The 16,321-nt window shown below is 30.3% G+C and overlaps 1 protein-coding gene across 1 annotated transcript; it reads right to left on the bottom strand.

The window, feature by feature from the left end:
• Positions 1-7,544: 7,544 nt before the first annotated feature.
• Positions 7,545-15,539, bottom strand: LOC121122259 (glycine receptor subunit alpha-4). The gene is made up of 5 exons (XM_040717245.2): positions 15,009-15,539; positions 9,310-9,570; positions 8,319-8,596; positions 8,000-8,261; positions 7,545-7,945 (listed from the first exon to the last, which is right to left on the bottom strand). The coding sequence occupies exons 1-5, from the start codon at positions 15,192-15,194 to the stop codon at positions 7,721-7,723; spliced, it is 1,212 nt and encodes a 403-aa protein (XP_040573179.1). The 5' UTR covers positions 15,195-15,539; the 3' UTR covers positions 7,545-7,720.
• Between the last annotated feature and the right edge of the window lie 782 nt (positions 15,540-16,321).

The following is a 16,321-nucleotide window of genomic DNA, read 5'->3' as shown; positions in this document are numbered from 1 at the left end:
CATTCTTGGTGTCAATTTGGAATTTCAGATAGGTCAAGAGTTGTTCCCCGCTTGCAGCATGCATGGAACAACAACTGGAAAATACATATTCGTGGAGGTGCGAAAAACTTTGCAAAACTATAAACTTGAGTGGAAGCAGCTTCGAGGTGTTACAGTTGATGGATGAAAAAATATAACTGGAGTGTGGAAAGGGTCTGGCGGGGCATATCAGGACTCAGTTGGAAGATTTCCAAATTTTGGCTACTTTGTTCATACACTGCATCATTATACATCGGCAAGCACTCTGTGGGAAACAACTACATACATTTTGAGTACTGAAACTACTCGTTTCGGCTGTGAACTTCATTGAGGGACAAGCACTCAATCACAATCAGTTCCAAGCTGTTTTTGAAAAAAATATGATGGGGAGGAACTTATATTATAAACATGTATAGAAATTTGTTTCTGATACAAATTAAATTAAAATAGGAGCTTAAAATAGAAGCATATGTTTTTATTCTTAGTTTCAGTGACTTTTACTTTGTGATATATTTCATTTCGTAAGAAATATAGACTAACATATTTTGACGTTTCAACACATTACAAAATTTAATCAAACATTACATTTTTTTTTCTAAACTTTTGCACACAAAAGATAACTTTCATCAAATCTAATTTTCTTTGTAAAAATATTATTTATTAAAATTTAAAAATGGCTCCGTTTATTTTAGAATTTCATAAGCTAATGGGATGAAGGCATTAATATTATCCTGATATATGAATAAAAACGTGGAAGGAATTAAGCTATCGTTTACGTACTACATAGGATTACTTGCATGAATCAATGGCAATTCTTATAAAGGGTTCAACAATAGTGGAAATCCGGCAGTAGAAGTACTAGAGGTGTGGTTTTTTTTCTTCTTCTAAAGTTTTCTTGAAAATACAGTCAGTTGTATAATCCGTTGGAGTAGTAAGAAACGTGAGTTTGCCGTCGAAGATAACTATTACCAAAAAATTGTTTCACAAAATATTTTATAAAATTAAAATAATTGAAATTTAGTTCCTGAGTTTATATTAGTACCGTTTAGGAAAGTCAGTTCATTGCTTCAATTTCTTACAACAACAAAAAAAAAACATCTAATTCATTTTTAAGATTTGAAATTTACAAAAAAAATTTAAGCGCAAATAACTTGAAAAATGTTTGATTGCATAAGATAATAATATTAGATTTGGTGTCAAGAAAAAAAAAAAAAAAATCTCCAAATCAGCTAATTGGAAGCGGTTTTATTCCGGAAAACTTCAATTGTTTAAGACCTTTATAGAGTTCTAAATTGCTAATTATTAAATAAAATATCAACAGCAATAAAACAAAATATGTTTTTGATTGAATTTTGCATTTGCTAATAAAATAATTACCCCTCCAAAACTTCTTATTAAAACGTTATTTAACCCATTTAAAATTGTAAATGAAAATATATTTTTTAAATTATTGAAACATGAATATTAGGCTGGGTATAGCTCATATTTGTATTTTTTTTTCGACAGTCCAGAAAAATTAATATTTATCAAAGTAAAAATATTCCGTTACTTGTGCATATTAGACTAAAAAAGTCCCACCGATAAAAACTGTTGTATTTGTCTTAATCTCAACTTATAATGCACTTTAGTGACATAATTGGATACATAGTACATAATTGTTTCCTAATACTTAGCGTTAGTAAAGAATGATCTGAATTTATTGAGGTCGAATGTACGTACATAAGAAAATAATAATTATAGTAAATGCATTTTTTTTCTTGTAAATAAGTAACAATTAATTTTTTGAATGAGTCATGAAATTTAATGTAAATTGTAGATATATTTCATGGCCAATAACAATATTATTGATTATTTGATCACTTATTTGATGACAATCATGTGTAATACATTCTGACTGGATGTCCAATAGCTACTCATCCTCAAAATTTTCAATTCTTAATGTCCTGTTTGAAACTACATAATGAATATTTAAGCTAATTATATATTTTTAAGTATTTATATAATTATATAGTATCGAATGGAGTTATTCAACCTTTTTTAATAATACAGTGTGGGTAAGCTAATCGTACTGCACTAGTTAGAGCTCCATAAAGCCATTTTTCCTTTTAATTGATGTTAGATTATAAAAAAATAAATGATGATAAGACAACGGATTGCAGATATTCTCCGTCCCCATCACTCTGTAATGGAAGTCGCAGACATTGTAAATTACTCTGTTGAGCTTGTCCGTAAGGTTGGGAGGTTCATTAACAGCAACGACATACTCTCCAGGAAGACAAGAAGAGGAGAACACAACAAAATTATCACTGAAGACTTCTTGACCGCTGCGCCCATTGAAATTGGGTGCCAAAGAGTACCAGGAGTTCATGAAAGAGGTTGTGAAGCCCTGGCGGGATGCCAACTAGCTGGTAGGGAATTACTGTTACTAACAAGACTCATCACCTAGCCATGAGGCCATAACAACTCAACCTTGGTGCATAGAAAACCTGGCTGATTTCTGGTCTCCAAACTTGTAGAAACCCTCTCATCAATGGTTTATGGAATATGGGGCTTCGTAGAGAGCCAGTTCTGCAATGTCTCCACCCCAATGTTGATTCCCTGATGGCTTCTGTTGAGAACAAATGGGCTGATATCTCCTATGACTACGTAACAAAGCTGTGAAAGGTCTTTAGGCCCAGAATGTTGACCATGTTGGCTGCAGAAGGAGAACATTTTGAGAAATAATTGTTTGTTATAAGGTCTAATTATAATAAAAATACTTCTAATACTATGTAAATTAGGGTGGAGGTTATTTTTTAAATGTTCGGAACATGAAGTCTTTCAGGTGTCAAATTTTTGTTTTAGTCTATAGATATCATTGTCTATCTTTAAACTTCTTGAAAAACATTAAGAGGTAACTCAACTGGCCAAAGTTTTGAAATTTTAAATTTTTCTAGAAAATACATATGTTTTTGTTTTGATATCATCTATTTAGTACACATTTTAGCTTTATGTGTTAAATAAGCAAAATTTATGAGAAGTATATATCTACGTTTACAAAAGAAAGTCAAGTCTAGGTATAGGAATGGAAGCATTCCGTCTATGTGTCTGTTCTTTAGCGTATATAACATAGCCAGAAAGTTCTACTGATAAATATCAAAATTTGCAAGTACACAATTATTTTACTTAGATATTGGATGACGTTTAACTGGGTGACCTTTTGAGTTGCTATATTTAAAGAAAAATATATGTAGAACTAAATTTTATAAAATAAATCAGTCTTTTTTGTAAAATAAAAAAGCTTTACAAAATAAATTTAGTAGGAGTTCTTTTTATGTTAATATGACCTCCGTGATCAGTTGAAGCCGAGATGAGTACGAGGTAAAAACAATTCATATCATTTAATTATTGCAAACTACCCAAATACAGCCGAGATCTATACAAAATATTTATATTAGACTTCTTCTTAACTATTGATCTGCATATTTCAAAGGATATTTAGGGGGGATATCTTTAGATATAAAGAGCAAACTTTGACTAATGATGATTTCTGTATGTCAAGGCTCAAGAAGTATTATAATTATCAAATAAGTTTTGTTGAAATGCAATGTTTATAAAATATTTTTTTTAATTAGTATATGTTATATTTTCGTACACAGCCTTAATGAGCATTGTTTTATCGACCGTTGTAACTTGTATATCATCACTTTGTTTTTTCTGTTTTTATCATCATAATGAGTTGTTTTGATAATTATTTTTATTTTTAATGCTTGTGCAATCCTTGAACTAAATAGTTTTGTTTCATTGAAGTAAAACTAGAGCGGCAATTACATGCATATGTATATTAACAAATGGATGCACGTACGTCTATTATGTGCAATTAGAAAGGGAAATATATAATTAATTAAGCTTCAATTGCCATAATTCCTTTTCCCCATGTATTAAACAATTTTTGTAAATATATACTGGAAAGTAGATACTACATATAACTAAATAACGTAAAAGTTTTCAAAATTGATATACGAAAATTGATTGATAAATGACTAAATTGAATAAAAGTATAAATCCTAACTCCATTTTAAGCTTGTTAATAGTAATATAGTTTCAGAAAGTTCATTTAACAACTAGGCATAATTATTATGATGGAAGAAAAAAATATCGTAACAAAATTAACTCCAAGTCTCGGAACCTCTCCTTTGTTAATCCTTCTATCGTGAATAGCTGTTAGCCGCTTGAGATATTAATTACTTATTTGCAATTTGCAAATAGAAAAGGTAGGTTTGGCTAATTTTCGTGAGTCTTCTCAAGGCTAATTGACTAATTTTCTTGACCATTACACAATATCTAATTCGACCTATTTTCACCGGTAAGCTAACACTAATCAATCTGTAAAAGATGGTAGACAATTGGTGGCAAACTGTCTTAGATGGGAGGGATGTTTTTCTAGCTAAAAGTTCCAGGCCGGAAAACAAGTAATTCCTTACTTGGTCTTGAGAAGGATGCTCTTATAAGACGACTTGACGGAGTTAACAGCGTTAACAATTCATCAAAAAATATTTTATTCTTTGATTAACGTAGTAACAGAAAGAAACTAGTGACTAAGATATGAAGTTTTCTTAACTAGTTTATCTTGAAGTAAGTAAGAAAATCAGCTGCTCTGGCATATAAATAAAAATTATAGGCTGCAAATTACCAATCCACTATTCTGGGCATTGTTATTGCGAAAACATATACTACCACAACTTTATCTATCTATCTCAAAGTATCAATGGCCATTTGAGCCTGTTTGCACATGTTGAGGGGGTAATTTACCTTAGCACAATCAATATAGATAAATTGAAGTAGTGCTGTTTCGGTCCTTATTTAGAACTTACTCGTCCAGATCAGTCTCGGTATGGTCCACTTCAGTACTGAATATCAGTCCTAATAACTTATAAAGTTCGGTCCTTGATGACGTCAATCAACTTATTTTCTTCTTTTTTAATCAGTTCTAATACTGATGGTCTGAAAGACTGATAGGACCAATTCTAAGACTGAACGGGACTGGACTGCATAAAAAAAACTACATTAAACTCTATCAATGCCCTTCCCCCCTGTCCTCCACTTGGGTCATAGATAATGATGGGATGTGTGCAAAGAAAAAAGTAATTATAATGATTAGAAAAGCAAAAATGCGTGCGCTTTTTCTTCTGTTATTCTCATTATATACTGGCCATGCTCTGCATGCTAGGTCTTGCCGGCCGTGGCATTTTACTTGGCTAAAATAATAATTACATAGAATATAATTAGAAATATGTTCCTCCTTCAATCACCACCACAATGAAAATACATTCTAAGACTAACCTGTTTAACTTCTATTTCCGTTTGAGTAATTTATCTAACTACATTTTTTATTCAAATCTAAAATATACTCTCCCCTTTTTCAGTTGCTCGCAATAATTCGTTTTTTGGATTTTTTTAAAATTCATTTTGAGATCTAAAACTCATTCACTAAGAAACTTTGAGATACGGGGGATTGATCTTGTTTTATGAAAAAAATCAACATATTAGCGATAAAACAAACTTGCCCTCCAGATTCCAGGAATCTGGTCTGATCATAATAATTTTAGCCTTTACTGCGTAAATTTGAATTATAAACAACTTTTATTTTATCTTTAAAGTATGAATCTGACTTGTTTTTTTTTAAATTTGGACGTTATCAAGGTTAATAGAAATATAAGGTTAGACCGTCATATAATCGGGCTTCCTAAAATTTTCAATCTGATGTATTGTACCGACTACTGGGCAAGACAGGAAGATTTTGAGAAAATACGCAACCACTCATAGTCTTTGACGTCACTATTGCTAGAATTTTCAATTTAATGTATCATACCGACTGCTGGGCAAGAAAAACAGATTTTTACACTACACGCAACCACTCATCTAATATGATGTTAATATTAAAAGTGTGGTGGAGGTCAAACATCAGTCTTACACGCATTATGGTATAACCTTGTATTTCTATTAACCTTGGGACGTTTGGACCTTGGGAAGTTTAAGTGCACGAATTTTCATTATGCAAGAGACTAGCTGGGATCCATCAGTTAGGCCCTGTGTGCCGGCCTTTTACTTGGCTTCTCCAAGTTTAAGATACTATACCGATGCTTAATAAAACTTGTCGACAGACAATATTTGAAGTTATTTCTTCATAATTAGATTGATATGAAATATGTTCATCCTTCATCTATAATGAAAATACATTCTAAGATTAACTATTTAACCTACAACTTCCTATAGAGTCCTTTACCTTAATTCTTTTTATTTATTCGTATATGTATTAAAATATATACTATTCCTAAAGTTATAGAATGGCCGAGTCAAAGTCCAGACTTGAATCCTATGGAGAAACTGTGGTGAAATTGGAAGACAAGAGTGATATCTAGGATACCGAACAACCTAAATCAGCTTGAGGACTTTTCCGAAAAAGAGTGGGCAAATATTCCACATATATACACATGCACGAATCATGTGAGTATAAACCATATAGGGGGGGGATAGGGTATAAATAATTATGAAGATAGTGTTTTTTAGTTATCCATCAATAAAATACGAATGAAATCAAAAGTTCCTTGAATTGTGTTTTAGTTATCTTAGTATTAATTGACTCTGGATCAAAATGGATTGAAGCCGGAGTAATGAAGGACACGTCGACCATAGGAAGACCCCCTGTCATTCATTTGCTTCTAAGTCACATATAATTTATAGAAATAAAAAAACATGACAAAAATGCATTAGTTTCATCACAAAAATTAACAAAGGTATGAATAATTTTTAGGGCAAGTGTACATACACTTACAGTTCTATGTGTATACATGCTATTTAAATATACTTTTCGGTGATAATTGTTTGAAAATAAACATTCAACAATATTCATAGCATGTAATTAGTTTTTGTGTAACACTTTTATAAAAAAAAATAATTATTCAGATTAAAATTTAAATAGTTAAAAGAACAATCCTTCCTGAAATTTGTATATAATGACATTTTGAAAATGTAAACATAAAATCATATTTATTAATCTTCAAATAAAATAAAAATGGACTCATATGAGAAAAGGAAAAATGCCCTCCTTATTCCATATATTTAGGTTTCCATGCTTTATGTAACTAGGTACAATTTATTAAGGTGTTATTATAGTATAGATAAGACAGTTTTGTTATTGAAAGGAAATTAGAGTTTTCAAGATTTCTATAACGAGTAAACTAGTTATATATGTATCCAACAGAACACAAAAACAAAAAACAGAATGAATTATTTTCCTTTATAGTTTTTTTCTTCTTCATTCCAATGGTTAATAAAGAAGGAAACGTACTTGAGTCAATTATTATTCATAGTTTTATGGTTTTAAAATTCAAGTTGCATTATTAAATAATATATATATGTATAATATTTAAACATTCCTAATTACAATGAAGACTTTCTTCGTTAACCAGAATAACTTTCGCTTTCCTTGTAGAATTGTAGTTTTTAACCATGAAATAAATTTAAAGAAGCAAAATATTATATTCTACTTTGTATGTATGTGTATTTGAATGTATCATGTAATAATTTGATATTTTAATGGCATAACAATACTTGCTCACATATTATTATTTAGTACGAGGTTCTATGAAGGAACTATTATTTTCATACTGCAACGAGCATTTCGACAAAAATGACTCCATGACCTTCAAGTAGGAGTGTATTAAAGAATCCAAAAAGGCCAGTAAATAATATTAAATACCAAGAACATGAAAGGGAAAACGTAGAGTAATATACTGTCAACCTTTGCTAATTTTTCAGTATGATCCAATTCCTCAATTTCTTCCTTCCTTTTAGTTTGCTCGGATACTTTGTAGAAATAACAGCTTGGAGCGTGTACAAAAGCCAAGTCGTTTCTTTTCTTTATGAGACAATTTTTCTTCTTCATCTATGGAATAAATCAATTAGTGATTAACAAGTAATTATATTAGAAACTACTTACCAAAAGAACATATAAAATGGCTGCGTATCCCAAAAGTGCTCCAAACACGAAAAACATGCAAGCAATCATCCATGAACTAATGGCTGTCATGCCCTCTACGTTTGGTGAAACGTTCGTGATGGTGTTAAAGATGTTGATAAGGACAAGGAATAAAGTCACAAGGAGTGCCATGCGTCCAGGAACTACATCTGGTGGGATAAGAAAACTAACCCAAGAGACACCCACAAATAGTCCACTGGGAAGGTAGTAGATATACAAATACCTGAATATGGTTAGATAATGATAAATATGCAATTGCGAAATAAAGACTATTAATTACTTTGCCATGTTCCTGGTCAATGTCATTTCAAATCCAGTGAGGGAGTAATTCCCCGTTTCTCCGTAATTGATTATTCGATCCGCCGTTTTAAGGGGTTTAATTTGAATTCGATAATCTAAAATGGTGTTTCCACTTAAGGGATCATAGGAGAGAGTGTTGTAGTCAAATAGCATTCGAGTCATATCATAGTTCGTACTTCCAACAAGAAATTTACAGGAATGTTGATCCAAGGGGAACTTATTGAATCTCATGGGACACATAAAAGTAACGTGAGTTGCCTATGAGAATGATTTTTGCCACTAGTATACTCATAAGGGGCGTCCACAGGATTATATTATTATTATTTTTTTGGGTTGGCTTGGTTTTAGAATTTTTTTGAAAAAAAAAATTCTAAAAATTAAATTTCAAATATCAAATTTAAAAAAAAAAAAAAAAAAAAATTATCAAAAAGTTCAAAAATCTGTGGCTATTTACAAATAATTAAATTTTTTTGTGAAAAAAATCAAAATCCAAAGTTATTTTCAAATATCAATTTTTTGGAGAAAAATATCAAATATTTTAAAATTTTTTGGAGAAAAATTATTTATGAAAAAAAAAAAAATTAAATTTTTCATACAAAAATTTTGAAAATCTATGGCTGCTCACAAATAATTAAATTTTTAGGAAAAAACATTCAAAAAATCATCGTTATTGTCAAATATTAATTTTTTGTAGAAACATTTCAAATATTAAATTTTTTGGTTAAACATTTCAAATATCCATTTTTTTGGAGAAAAAAGAAAGGATTCCAAAATCTATGCTATTCGCAGAAAATTAAAATTTTGTAATAAAAATTTGAAAAATTAAATTACATTTGAACTTTTATATTTTTTGTTAAATTTTCTAGTAAAGAGGAAAAGTTCTTTAATTTGAGGGTTGCCTACAACCCCTCCACCCCACCCCCTGTGGACGCCCTGCTCATTATAGTAATTTATGTTAAAATTATTTATACTTGATTATAAAATAAATCCTTTCCCTCAGCCACCCAGAGACCTGCCAGCTTTTTCAAGCAATCCAAGGCGTGAAAAGAGACTAAATTGTACACAAAAACATTTGGAACCCAAAGATAATTCATAAAGTCCATGTCAATAGGGATCCAGGATGACTTTCCAGGCGTCATTTTTGTGAGTCTATTCTCTGTCCATCTTACTCCAAAGTACATGTTCAAAGTAACTGAGAATTTCTTATCATCCACTCGGAGAACATCTAGAACCTATTTAGTGCAGAGTTATAAATAGAAAACAAATGAGGATTTATTATTATCGTGATCATTTTTATTATTATTGGGTATATAATTATTGGCATGTGCAAGAAAAAAAAATCATAATTTGAAATATTGTTATAATAACGAAATACAACTTGACTTATTATATTTTTGCAAAATATGGCTGGAAGCTATAAATTAATAGGTATTTATTAATCAAAAATTAAAATAAAGGCATTCCTTTGTTTAATTTTTACGCTTGTGTAATTAATTTGTGAGTGTAAGGCTCTAAGATGCACCAGTCACGTCAAAAGAAACTTCAAAGTTATAATTATTTATATATTTTTTTTACTCTCAACTATTAAGTGGATGGATGCATCTTACAAAAATTCCCTCTAAATAATAAAAGTCTGATTGAACCTTTTCATCAGAAAATGGCCCACCATTCATTCCCCATATTTTATGGAGTCAATAAAGATTAAAAACTTCATAGATTGTTTCAACAAGAAATCTTGACTCCATGCGAGATTCAATCTCTTAAGAAATATAAGTAAATACATTCTCACTATACATGAATTAATTAGTGTTGTGTCGGTCATAATTTATTAAGTCTAGTTCAGTTCAGTCTTCGCAACGGTTATGTCGGTATTATGGACCTATCTATAACACTGTTGGTCCTTAGGAACGTCAGTACTAGAACGGATTAAACTAAGAATAAATAAAGTTGGTGACGTATTCCATGACTAAACTTGATAAGTTTTCAGGGCTGATATGCAGGACTTAACGGGACAGTACTGAGACTGAACTGGAAGGGACCGCAGTCTTCAAGACACAACACTAGAATTTATAAAAATAAAATCAAAATACAGAGCTGTGGTAGAGCGGGGCTAGCTGGCGCACGAGGTAAGATGGCACTCTACAATTTAAAGTAATTTATACGCGTTGTGTTCCAGTACTTTTATAGAGTAAACCCCTTAAATGATCCATTATCTACGTCTCTATGGGGGTAGTGAGTACATTAAATTATCAACTGTGACTCACTAACAACCTCCATGTAATTTTTCTTAAAAAAAGGTAATGTGAACAAATTATGCAGCAGGGAAAAAAAATGAAATATTCTATTATTTCCCCGGAAAAATTTAATTTTTTCTAAATAACCATGGATTTTTAAATTTTTTTCAGACAAATTTATCATTCGATGTTCAACTTTTGAAACTTTTTCACAAAAATACTTTTTTTGAAAATAGCCGTTGATTTTTGAATTTTTTTTCGAAAAAATGTTATATTTGAAATTTTTTTCAAAAATTTAATTTTCTATCAATAGCTATGATTATTTGAATTTTCTCCTCAAAAAATGTAATAGGTACTATTTAATTTTCGATAATTTATTCCTAAAAACAATACTTTGTTGTAAATAGCAGTGGATTTTTGAATTTTTTTTTCCAAAATTTAATATTTAAAATTTCATTTTTGAACTTTTTTTCCAAAAGATTTAATTTTCTATGAATAGCCATATGGTATACTATATATAGTATATTTGCTTTTTTTTTTTAAAGTTTTATATTTGCAATTTTATTTTATTTTTAAATATTTCGTCAATAGCTCATCAAAAAAATGTAAGTTTAAAATTTTTCTGAAATTACAAAACCCCCAAAGAAATATAAAATATCTATATATATTTATAATCCTGCGGACGCCCCTGTTATATTAATATGTAGTCCCCAAATAACTCCGAGTAATGCCGGTTACTCCCGTTAGTAAACATGTGTTTATAATATTATTTGAAATACTTATGTTTGGTTAAATTATATTGTTTTTCAATTAAATCCATAAATAATATTACTTGCCGATAAGCAAAACTGTGTGAACTTGCATAATCCAAAAATTTATTAACATTAAAAAAATATATTTCTGTGTTTAAAAAAAATTGATCTTACATAATTTTGATGATTTTCCTCTAAAATTTGCCAAAGTTTTTTTATGAATATGTTGAAACAAGTAATATTATTGTATTTAATCATGTTTGTTCTATTAAAAAAAAAAGTCAACCATTCATCGAAAAGTGTACATTTTTAGATACACTGTGAAAACAGATATTTATTCATTTATTCGCTTTAATTACCATATTTTTTGAACAATTTATTGATCATTTAAAGAACATACACATTATTCAAATCCAAGGTATAGTTTGAATTTTAAGTCTCAAGACTTATAATCTAATTTAATATTCTTCATGGTCTATATTCTATTCTCTATGATGGTCAACTATTTTTAATCCACTTTTTTTGACAAAATCCTTTTAGTCGTATTTTTTTTTTACGATCATAAAAGTTCATCAAGTTATAAAAAAAAACATACTGTTTTTAGAAAATATAGATTTATATTTCAAATAAACTTTTGAGTGAAGCCATAAACAATGGAAAGATTTCCTCAATATTCCCAAAAGTTCAAATAAAAAAGAACAACATTCCTTCAGATCTCTAAATATGTAATGTATATTACCAATCGCTTATAAAAAAATAGTACAGCAATTAAACATTTAAGTTTAAAATTAACTTATAGGGTATGTACAAGTTTGCAAATAAATCATCATACTCTAAAATTAAATTTATTCAGATTGATCAAAAATACTATTTTTTACTGTAGAACTAAATAAAATTGTATATTTATATGGCAATTTGGTGATAATAAATAAACAAAAATGAAGTGGGTGTTGGAAATTTTGGAACTATATTTTTAATTATTCTATTTTACATTTATAGCCCATAAATGTATATTTGTTAAGGAAAATAGTGAACAATTCATTTTTTTTTTTGCATATATACGCGGTATATCACTTACATTCTAGAAAGTTTATTTCCATTTTGAAGAAGATTTTTTTTTTGGAACAGCTTAGAAGACATTTACGTTAGACATTACTTTAATTAAAGTTAATAAATAAAATTTACAAGTCACCTTTTTTATTTATTTTTTAAAAACCTTACTTTTTGACAACCATCTTCCTTTTTTTTCCTCTGGAGAGTCATTAAATTTCTTGTCAAAGGTTTAATTTTTTTTTTTTTTTCAATGGGACTTTGAATCTACATAGTTAAGATCTATATATCTCATATTTTTTAAATAAAAAATCGAAAGTTCCTTCTTTATTATCTTAATTACCCCTTAATTTTTTTTGGCGCATTTGCAAAAAAAACCTTATTTTCTCAAAAACTGTAAATTAAAAAAGGTGCCCATCGCGGAAGCAAAAATTTAATTTAGACTATGAGGTGTATTCAACTAAAATATTTTTTTTAAAGAAGAAATTGGTTTAATTTATCATATATATATATATATACAGGGTACGCAGAAAGTTCTGTTTAATGTTTAGTAAAGTACTAATCATTTTAATAATTACAAAATTTGCATATATTTATATACATAGGCCCACACAGTTAACAAAAATATGTGACATAACTTTCATTCGATATCGTCACCCTTATTCTTGACCATAACTTAAAATATCCCTGGAAAGCACTTGTATGCTGCACGCACCATGCCCACGGGGATGGAGTCCCAGGCAGCCACCAGTTTGGCTTTCATGTAATCAAAATTGTTACTGGGGATCACACAGGGTCTCAAGAATGGACTATGTGGAGTAATCCATTACATTTAAGTGGGGGCTGGATTGGGATCAGACCATCTTGTCTTCGAAGCCATTCAGATTGCCCTCACACCACCGCTGCGTTTCTCTGGATGTGTGGGAGGGAGCACTTAGCCTCTTGGAAAGGTATATGGCTAATTTTGGAAGTGATGTTGGGCCCAGGGAACAAGGCCTTCCTCCAGGCTGGTGCTTATGTACTCCATGGTATTGATCTTTCCTCGGTCGGTACAAACAGCAAGGGGGACTTCCTTGTCTCAGTCAGGGGCACCCAAACCATCACAGACTCTAGTTTCTACACATTGTTGACTCCATGGTCACCCAGCTCACCTTTTTTACCAGAATCCGATCATTTTGAGGGTTAAATTGTTGTATAGTTAAAATCTTCTCATCACTGAACACAACGTTGGAAGTCGTGCCAATTCTGAGCTGCTGATGGTTGACATTGCTTCTCTCAAGTCTTTAAGCCTTAACCTTGCTTGACAGGTACGGTGGCCTCTTCAATTTGTAGGGATACGTCCAAGGTCATCTCGGATAAGATATCTCATCGTTGTTGCACCCATATTGAAATCCTTGCCCATCTTGGTGAGGTTCCTCCGGGGTTTCTTGCAATTCTTACTTTGACTGCCTTGACGACTCTGGTGCCATTTTTGACATGGGTCTGTCCTTGATAGATTGAGTCTCCTCATACCTCTCAATGGTTCTCTTGATGAGCATGGGGTTGACCTGTAGGCTCTTCAGGTTCCTCAAGATGGCTGATCGAGATTTGCCCTTCAGGTACCCCTTGATTATAGCCTCTCTCTTGGCTTCCATTGTGGTTAACAAAACTTTTATTTTATTCAAAACTGTATATTTTGATCTAGTTTTGACCCACCTAGAGTTTAAACATAATATCTCCCAACCTTACATATAATTATACATTATAAAGTTAATTTAACGGGACTTTCCGTGGACCATGTATACACTTTTTTTGAGAACTACCAATAAGATTTTACGAAAGAAAATGTTAAAAAGATCAATTAATATTTAAGAAAATTATGACGTGTCAAAAGATAATATTTTTTCTTTGAATATTTATTTTTACTTTTAAAAATTAGTCAAAGGTAGTATTTTCAACACCATATCTTTTTTCTTATAAAATATATCCTCGTATTTTTATTCTTAATTTCAAAGGTTAGATTATATAGTTTATATTGTCAGTATATGAATTGGATCAAAGGAATGCTTATGTCCATGTTTGGATCCACTGTGTACCACAAGCATATTAAGAAGAAATTTATTAAAGATTAGTGTCATATTAAAGATAGTTTTGAAATATACTTATACATTAACATGTACTTCTTTTTTCTTTCATGTTAGGCGCACATTCTAAAAATAAACATTTTAAATCTAAATAAATATGAAAATAGCCACTAATTTGATTCAAATAAATAGGATCGAAGTTTAATCAGGCAAATATCAGAACAATAGAATTATCAAACTGTATCCCACGTCATAATAGATAATAACAATTTTACATTTATCAAATATTTTATTCAACCCAATGATAAAATAAAATGTATCCTGCAGATTTCATCAAAAATTGATACATATATGAGTTTTTTTTTTTTTTACTAAGGATTCTAGTTTATCCCTTAGTTTGTATGTTTAAGGATGATATATATTTTTTAGTCCCAAAAAGTATATTGAGACTAATCTAAATATTTTTTAAGTGATTCATCATTAAACAATTTTCCAAATATTTACCTGAATCTACACAGAGAGTTACGATTTATCATGCAGGAATAGATTATCTTCTTCTAGATTCACTCACCTCAAGATGCATTGTGATTCGAGTTACTTCTTTATTACCCGATGGTAACTCCAGAGAGTTATAATCCCCACCAAGGCAGAATCCACTCACACAAGTGGCAGAGTTATTCTTTAATCCAGAGTTTGTTTTCATACTCAAGGAGGACTCGAGGATGAGTGTAAGTAATATTGGAAAGAGTCTCCTCATCCTTGGACATAGATCCTTTGAATGAGGATGATATAGAAATGATAAGTAGGAGAAAGGAAAAGAAGAGAGGTTGAGATTCTTTATCCCCAAGGGGTGTGTGATTTTGGTGATTGGGTGCCCCACTTCGTCTTCTTCATTTAATGAGACAATCTTTAAGATAATTTTTCTTTTTTTTTCCTTTTCTTACAAAAAGTAGATAATCTTATGGAGAATATATTATGAAGGCTGTCATCCTTCTCCTCGTGGGTTCCCAAGCCACCTACAACACTTAATTACACATTATGTCTTGTACTTTTTGTGGTAGAAGTTTTTGTGTGTAGTCTCTCATGAGTGTCTTTCACACAAATGTATGTAATGAGTGTATGTAAGTGTTTCATCCCAAAATGCATCAAATAGATAAGTGGTACGTAGTTAATAAATACAAATCGTATATGTACAAAGGAGAGAGAGAGAGGAAGTACCAAAGTTGTATCACTATATATATTTATTTATTGTTACCATCCTCTTCTGACGAAAGCTTTTTACACATTTTATGTACATATCAAAAGTACTTAGTACTACATATTGTCCGAATCAATTAGACAGCTCTCCACTTTGTTACTTTCTCTTAATCTCTTGCTCACTTCTGTAGTATATACATGCATGCATGTACTTGTTTTTATCTACTACTTTGAGGGTCATGCACAAAAAAAATGTAAAGGCATTTGAGCTCTTGATTTGAAAAAAGAAGAAAAATCCACGTTGTAATTAAGCCATTAAATGTAAGAGTCATTAATGGTAAAGCATAAGCTCCATTTTGAAAAAGAAAACATTTTGAGAGGAGGTCAAGAGTTTTTCAGCGTTTTATTGACAGTTACAACTGTGAATGAATGCCTACATAAAAAACATAATTTTAAAGCAAAATACTAATATAATTTATACGTACATCATTTCCAATTAAGGCTGTTGCTATGGGTGACTTTCTTATGGATTATTAGAGTAGAAAAAGAGGGTCAATGTGTGAAAGTTTTAGTTATTTATGGAATAATTTGAAAACAATTTAAATGTCATTTTTTAAAACAAAACAAATTTGGATGGCCCTTTAAAGAATTAAATATACTTTTAAAATTAGGAAAATATATTATTAT

Source organism: Lepeophtheirus salmonis, chromosome 7 (assembly GCF_016086655.4).
Source record: "Lepeophtheirus salmonis chromosome 7, UVic_Lsal_1.4, whole genome shotgun sequence".
Lineage (NCBI taxonomy): Eukaryota > Metazoa > Arthropoda > Copepoda > Siphonostomatoida > Caligidae > Lepeophtheirus > Lepeophtheirus salmonis.
Note: the sequence above shows the minus strand (reverse complement) of the source record. Positions and strands in the feature narration are given on the sequence as shown.

Bases quoted from the DNA above. Each gene is read 5' to 3' on its own strand.
- LOC121122259 (XM_040717245.2), bottom strand. From the start codon at position 15,194: ATGAGGAGACTCTTTCCAATATTACTTACACTCATCCTCGAGTCCTCC. The intron at 8,597-9,309 runs GTATAAATAATT...TCATTCTCATAG, and splicing joins AGGATTTATTTTATAATCAA to GCAACTCACGTTACTTTTAT. The intron at 7,946-7,999 runs GTAAGTAGTTTC...TTTATTCCATAG, and splicing joins CCATTTTATATGTTCTTTTG to ATGAAGAAGAAAAATTGTCT.